The sequence below is a fragment of the Oratosquilla oratoria genome, chromosome 10 (assembly GCF_046742065.1).
Source record: "Oratosquilla oratoria isolate Oo_2021 chromosome 10, ASM4674206v1, whole genome shotgun sequence".
NCBI lineage: Eukaryota > Metazoa > Arthropoda > Malacostraca > Stomatopoda > Squillidae > Oratosquilla > Oratosquilla oratoria.
The window spans coordinates 22,936,929-22,944,474 of NC_134786.1; the positions used below are offsets into that span (position 1 = coordinate 22,936,929).

At 42.8% G+C, this 7,546-nt stretch overlaps 1 protein-coding gene across 1 annotated transcript; it reads right to left on the reverse strand.

Moving 5' to 3' along the window:
• Window positions 1-4,310: 4,310 nt before the first annotated feature.
• On the reverse strand, window positions 4,311-5,565 carry LOC143029153 (methylglyoxal synthase-like). Its single transcript, XM_076191622.1, has 2 exons — window positions 5,429-5,565; window positions 4,311-5,221 (listed from the first exon to the last, which is right to left on the reverse strand). Exons 1-2 carry the CDS (start codon window positions 5,502-5,504, stop codon window positions 4,596-4,598), a joined length of 702 nt encoding a protein of 233 aa, XP_076047737.1. The 5' UTR covers window positions 5,505-5,565; the 3' UTR covers window positions 4,311-4,595.
• Between the last annotated feature and the right edge of the window lie 1,981 nt (window positions 5,566-7,546).

Genomic DNA, 7,546 nt, shown 5'->3' on the forward strand with positions numbered 1-7,546 from the left:
TAACCTTATTTCTTTCTCGGCAGTGCACAACCCTTGGAAAACCAGAGTTCCGAAGGAGGTTGACTCCAACTCTGCCACGGAAACAGCATCTGTTCAGCGCATAAAGGAAAAGATGGAGAAGTTCGACCTTTCATCCACTGCACCTGTGACTACAATCCCCACGAGTGCATCAAAGACGGACCTACCTGCATCGGTCCTACGCACGCTGCCCGAGCGCAAGCGCATCGCTCTGGTGGCGCGGGGACCTGCGTGGCCACAACCTCCTGGGCATTGGCACCACATCCATGTGGCTCCGGGAGCAGGTGGGCCTGGAGGTGGAGGGTCTGCTGAGTGGAGGGTCAGCTGAGGCGCATCGCCGAGCAGCGCCTCGACATGCTCGTCTTCTTCTGGGACCCTTTCGACGTCATGCCCCACGGCTCTGACGTCAAGGCCCTACTCAGGATCGCCACGCTCTACAACGTACCCATCGCCAACAACCCCCCGTCACTGCGTGTTTCCTTATCTCTTCGCCCCTTATGTCCCAAGGTGTCCAGTGCCAACTGCCAGACACCAAGAAATGGCTGGACAGCAGGTAGCCGGCAAACTAGAAAATTCGCATGACCCCTTGATGAGTTGAATAAAATAAGGATACACAATTCATTCCTCAACTTTATAGTTTTTATTCTTGCAGAATAGCCAAAAAAACAAAGGCATAGAAATCACTCCCACCCATTCCATGCCCTACATACTCCACTCCCCTCTACCCTTTTCTCTCTCTCTTATCTTGGTACCTCCTGGATGACGGGTCATCGCTGCATCTTGTCCACTGCCCTGTGTCAGAAGCAGTGTCGCAAGACACAGCACATCCACAACAAGGCCGCTTCATTAAATCGGCGACCCGCCCTCTCCGTCCCCTCATGCAAAAAAGAAGACGGGGAGAAACCCCCTCGGGCTGCATCAATTTATTTCTCATACATACTCCCTCACCCCCCATCCTCCACCCACTCCCCCTCATGCATCACAACATCGTCCATACACAACCCTTCTCCATTCACCCCTATCTTCTGTCCTCTCCTGTCCTTCCTCAACAGATATTTCCCTCTTTCCCAAAGCCTCTTTTACCCCCATCCATCGACCTCATCCTAGGTCGCCCCCTCAAGTTCAAATAGTAGTATCGGCAAATACATAGGAGTCATACCAATGTCAAAAACAATTCACACGGAGCAGTTGAAGTGGTTAGGTCATATTGTACTCATAAGGCTAAGCGAAGGGAGGATAACAAATAAAACGTAGAAGTGGAAAAAATCCAGAGAAAGGCCAAGGAAAAAATGGAAAGATATTATTAGTGAGACATTGGAGAGATACAATATGCCAGGACTGGAAAAATTTAAGCCCTGGTCACACATTCAACGTTGTGAATTTGAAAAGCTGGAAGACAACTTCGCTTACAGTATTCTAGACTTCCCTAAGGAGAATTCAATAATGTGTTCAATATTCGTATAGGTTTAACTTCTTTTATTTCGTCATTTACCTTCTTAATATATTACGCAAAAGTGACTTGTTATTTGGAGATTCGAATAATAAAAGATTGCCTAAGTTGTTTGTACTTATACGAACTCACTTAAGTCGCATAGGTATGACAGGGGCTTTAGGAGAGAACAGACTACAGGGCAAAAGGGAATGGAAGGAGAGGGCAGCTCAGCTAAAAGAGATTCGTTTCTAACTAGGAGCCAAAAAAGTAGAAGAAGAGGAAGAAGAAGAAAAAAGCAGACGCACAAGAAGAATAAGGAGAAGAAGAAAAAGAAGAAGAAATTTCAGAACGTACTGAAGAATCTGTCCTCAACCTGTGGAGATGGTCAAAACAAAAGACTTTTCCTGGCCAAGCGTCAAGAACTCCTCAGCACCACCTTACTCACACTACTTTCTTTGCTCAAATATGGACGTTACATTATTACAACTGACTCTTTTTAACGACAAATGCTACATATTGCTTAAATCGATCTTAACACTATCACACCATATTGATCTACCCTTTGAGTTGAATGGACTGATTAAAATGAAAAGCGAGGGGGCACACGCCCTTTGGTCCAGGTTCCTTACATATATCTCACAGTACCCTGTGGACGACCCTCTCCCTCTGGTGCAAATTAGGACCAATTAGGGCGACATGACGATTTCGTTCTGAATCCAAAATACTTGTTTTTTTTTTGTGTTTTTTTTTGGGTCATTTCGGCCAATTGGTCCAATTTGGCTACCATCTCACCCACAGGTCCACGAGGCATCCTGTGGAATCCACATGGACATATATCAGGACAAAGGAGCGGTCGTCAAAGGTGAAAAGGCTATTATCCATCGAGAGCCTCAAATTTGACTGGATCCCACTCACACGCCCTTCGGTCCAGATTCCTCATATTTACCTCATAGTTTTCTGTGTACAACTCTCTCCATATGGGATAAGTTTGGGCCAAATCGGCTGAATTAATGACTATGGACAAAATTCAAATTTGAATTACATTGATAAACAATAAGAAATTACATTACTAAATAAAAAAATGAAAAATGAAGCTATCAGAAAGCCTATAGAAGAAAAGAATATGAAAGCATTGATAATGAAATATGTGTAAAAATTAAAAAATACACAGGAGATGGCGGGAGAGACATGCAAGTCGTTGACGAATATATGAGTGGGATTTTACTACGAGTAGGAGGACGAGGTGATGAAAACAATAAAAACCCGACTCATTTACGGTGTAGAATGGTGTAGTGTTGTATACTCTACAAGAAAAAGAAATAGAGGTAGAAAAAGAGAAAGGGAGGAAGAGTGAGAGAGAGAGAGATATTGTAAGTCATGTAGAGTCAACCTGGAAGGAGTAATTATCCTTAGAAAAGAAATGTAACCTGATTCAAAGTCAACAATTGATACTTGTACCGGAGATTAACCGTATTTGATATATGTCTATTTTTAGTCTTGGTACACCTCGTTTGACGACGAAACACTTCGAGTAAGGTCATCAGCAATTCTTCCTCGTGGGTATTCATACATGTATGTCATAGGGGGGGGGGAGGGAGTCCCCGAGTCTGTACTAAAGGAAAAGTAGGTACTGGACAAGATTTGGCCGGATGTCGCATGACGTCAGAGAGCGTGGCGATACGTAGGTACAAGTACATACTCGTAAACCCGAGCTCACTGGAGGAACGCACATTCCCTCTCCAACTCAGTGTTTGGGTACTTCACTTTAGCGAATAAGAACTTGAAAAACCCCGCGCAGATTTGTTTGCATGGCTTAAGGCGAAGCTCTCTGATAATTTTGTCTAAATTCTCTTTACCTAGAAAGGGCCAGTAATAAAACACGAAGAAAATGTGTTTTCTATGCTTCTTAGATGGATGAAACTATGTCTATATCCATAGTTTTATGCTTCGGACTACGGAAAAAAATCTCACATTTCTCCTTTTATATATTCATTGCAAATCTCTTTATATGTGCGCATGATTAAGAAAACAAAAAATAGTATTCAATTATTATTTTACTACATATACATGTAAAGTAGTTGCCATTGGAATCCTCAACTTCTATCTTTAAAAATAATTAGATCTTTGTAGCATGTGTCTATTCTTCCTTTCTCTCAATTTGAAAGAGGTTGGTAGAATAGCTATCATATTTCACTTGTTAAACAAGGCACCCTATAGTTCTGAATCACAGTGTTGATCTCCTGCGAAGAATAAGAATTATAAAGTTAAGGAATGTGCCGTACATTTCATATGCTTGGTTTATCAGTGAGCACTGTGGGCTTCCTAGTTAGCGGGTTTCCTGCTGGCCAACCACTGCTTGGTGTCTGGCAGTTGGCACGGTACGGGGGAACAGTTTAATTTAATTTTGTTGTGCACATTGTCAGTAAGTACAATTGTCTAATACCAGCACAAGGGTGACGACTTTAGTCAGAGGTAAGGATCCCCTATCGTGAGCGCCTTCGTCTTTGGGTATGGCTTATTCTTTGAAATAAACTGATCATGCAGTATTTTTCTAGCCCATAGATGAGTTTAGTGTAGCCTCTACTATATGAATTTCTTTGCATGGCCTGGGCTAAATTCATCCAATACTTCGACTGCTATGTATGTCTAGATACTTCTCTCTTAGAAAGAGCTATCTAGAGAATATAAAGTAAATATGTGTTTGATGGTCCTGAGAAGGAATAAACACTTTGTTCTCTCGTGATTTTGAACTATGAACTTAATGTATAAACGGACTAAAAAATCACATTGTGTTTTATGAATATTGAGTAAAAATAAATTGATAAATGCATATGATTAAAAGTGTCGAGAAAACCATACATAATATTGCATAATTTATTAACATATATCATAAATACTAGGTACATGTAAAATAGTTGCCACTGTAATGCTCAACATACATCTTAGAATATTCTCGCATTCTATGGAGATGAAGTAGGATACTTGAATGAATATTACATTTGTTAAAAACTATATCCTAATTAAAGAGATACATTCTGTTTTTGAATTACAGTATTGGTCTCCTACAAAGAATAAGAGCTGTAATGGTGAGGAGTGAGGAGTTCGATTCTTTTTACCCGTGTAATAAGTGAGTATTGTGAGCTTCCTAGTTAGCGGGCTTCCTGCTGGCCAGCCACTGCTTGGTGTCTGGCAGTTGGCACTGGACACTCTGAGACATAAGGGGTGAAGAGATGAGGAAGTCCGCGGTGACGGGGTTGTTGGCGATGGGGACGTTGTAGAGCGTGGCGATCCTGAGTAGGGCCTTGACGTCAGAGTCGTGGGGCATGACATCGAAGGGGTCCCAGAAGAAGACGAGCATGTCGAGGCGTTGCTCGGCGATGCGGGCTCCGATCTGCTGGTCGCCACCGAAGGGTCCGCTCAGCAGACCCTCCACCTCCAGGCCCACCTGCTCCCGGAGCCACATGGACGTGGTGCCCGTACCCAGGAGATCGTGGCCACGCAGGACCTCGCGCCACTTCAGGGTCCACTCGAGGAGCTTGCCCTTCCTCTTGTCATGGGCCACCAGAGCGATGCGCTTGCGCTCAGGCAGCGTGCGTAGGACTGATGTGGGTAGGTCCGTTTTAGGTGCGCTTGTGGGGACGGTCATGATAGGTGCAGTGGATGAGAGGTCGAACTTCTCCAATTGCTCCTTGATGCGCTGGACGGAGGCGGTTTCCGTGGCATGGCTGAACTTGACCTCCTTCGGTACTCTGGTCTTCCAAGGGTTTGACACTGCCGAGAAAGAAATGAGGTTAGTTCTTCAATAGTGACACATTAGATTGTTGTTTTTTCAAGGTAGATCATCATGTGCTATCCTAGTCTTTACTATTTCTTTGTGTGCATACATTTTATCCTTCTATCGTTACTCTATAATAGATTGAACTGACAGGTGACAATAGGTGGTTAAGCGTAAAGATCTTTAGATGAGATCGTACTTACGATTGGATGCTGAGCTCTTGGATCTGGAGAGCTTGGCCCAGTTTCTCCTCCGTTCGGAGATGGTTGGGCCTGTCATGATGTCTGCACGGGGTCCTTCAAGTCCTTATTCTCTGAGTTGAAGTAACCAGTCGCTGGGTTGGAGAGGGAATGTGCTTTTGTCCAGTGAGCTCGGGTTTATATACCTGTGCCCAGTAATGTGTCGTCCCGCCCTCTGACGATAAATGACATCCGGCCAAGACTCCTCTAGTAGCGGGGACTTTTCCTTTGTGCCTGAGAGTAATACATACCCTGGAGAAACAAGGCTAGGCACTCTCCCATCAAGTGTGTTGACGTCAAGTGAGGTAGACGGATACTAATGTTAGATTGATGTCAGGGACTATTCTTTGGTCCGCGTAATAATTGTAGACTTACACTAAGATTTCCATTAAAGAACCAGTATAACCTTTAGAGTGAGTTCATAACTCTCACTGTATTTTCTAGCATTCCTTAGTTCGTTCATACAATTGTTGTACTGACGTACAGAAATAAATAGATATGCAAGTTGTCATTTACATACGCAATTTGAATTGTTATGCGTTCCTGACATTTCTCACTATTTGCTGTGTGACGCCAAGCTATTATCTCTCTCTCTCTCTCTCTCTCTCTCTCTCTCTCTCTCTCTCTCTCTCTCTCTCTCTCTCTCTCTCTCTCTCTCTCTCTCTCTCTCTCTCTCTCTCTCTCTCTTTCTCTCTCTCTCTCCTTTCTCTCTGCTTTCTATTAGTATCAGAATGGATTTAGGACAAACAATGAAATAAAAAATTGAACAAAAAATTATGCTTGAAAAATGCATTTTGTTCCTGAATGAAATACGTAAAATTTACAAAAACAAAAAGTCGTGTTAATTTTCATTCAATTATAAGAACATAAGAACATAAGAATGAAGGAGACTGCAAGAGACCATAAGGCCTACACAAGGCAGCTCCATATCCATCACCATCTGTCATCCCCTCATTAAGTTGTCTAACCATTTCTTAAAACAACTGATAGTTTCAGCTCTCACTACATGGTTACTAAGTCTATTTCATTCCTTGACCACCCTATTAGTAAACCAATTCTTGCCTATTTCCTTCTTAAATCTAAATTTGTCCAATTTAAATCCATTACTGCGAGTCCTGCCCTGTTGTTTTAATATGATGACCTTGCTCGCATCACCCTTGTTAAAGCCTTTGATCCACTTGAACACCTATATCAGATCACCCTGCACTCTGCGTCTCTCCAGAGAGTGTAAGTTAAGGTGCCTAAGCCTCTCCTTGTAAGGCAAATTTCTGAGTCCATGTATCATTTTGGTCATTCTTCTCTGTACTGATTCTAGTGAATTGATGTCCATTCTGTAGGACGGAGACCAAGACTGTACCGCATAGTCAAGGATGTGTCTAACTATCGCTAGATAGAGTTTGATAACTACCTCTGCACTTCTCTTCGTTACCGTCCTTGTAATGAAACCTAATGCTCTGTTAGATTTATTCATGGCGCTAATGCACTGTTTCCTGGTTTTAAGGTCCAGACTTACTAGAACTCCCAAGTCTCTCTTGCGCTCAGTTTTCTCTAAAAACGTGTTAGCTAAGCTGTATCTATTTTCGGGGTTGTGTATCCCTACGCGTAACACGCTACACTTAAAGATATTGAAGGTTATTTGCCATTTCACCGACCATGTGAACAATTTGTTAAGATCATCCTGCAGAATCTCTGCGTCGTCTCCTGACCTAATTAGGCGTCCTATTTTAGTGTCATCCGTGAACTTACTAACATCACTATTTATCCCATCGTCTAAGTCGTTTATGTACATAATGAACAACCAGAGACCCAAAACCGAGCCCTGGGGAACCCCAGTAGTAACATTTCCCCACCTAGATTTTACTCCATTTATGGTGACCCGCTGTTGTCTGTTACTGATCCAAGCTCTAATCCATTCTAACACTTTTCCTCCTATGCCATGGGGCTTTGATTTTATTTAGTAGCCTCTGGTGTGGCACCTTGTCGAACGCTTTGCTAATTATAATTGTTATCTGACGCCCTATATACTTTAGTGTAAAAGGACAGAAGATTTGTCACACATGACTTACCCTTGGAGAAACCATG

Excerpts from the sequence above, each read along its gene's own strand:
- LOC143029153 (XM_076191622.1), bottom strand. The coding sequence starts at position 5,504 with ATGACAGGCCCAACCATCTCCGAACGGAGGAGAAACTGGGCCAAGCTC. Across the intron at positions 5,222-5,428 it reads CAAGAGCTCAGCATCCAATC|TGTCAAACCCTTGGAAGACC; the intron begins GTAAGTACGATC and ends CTTTCTCGGCAG.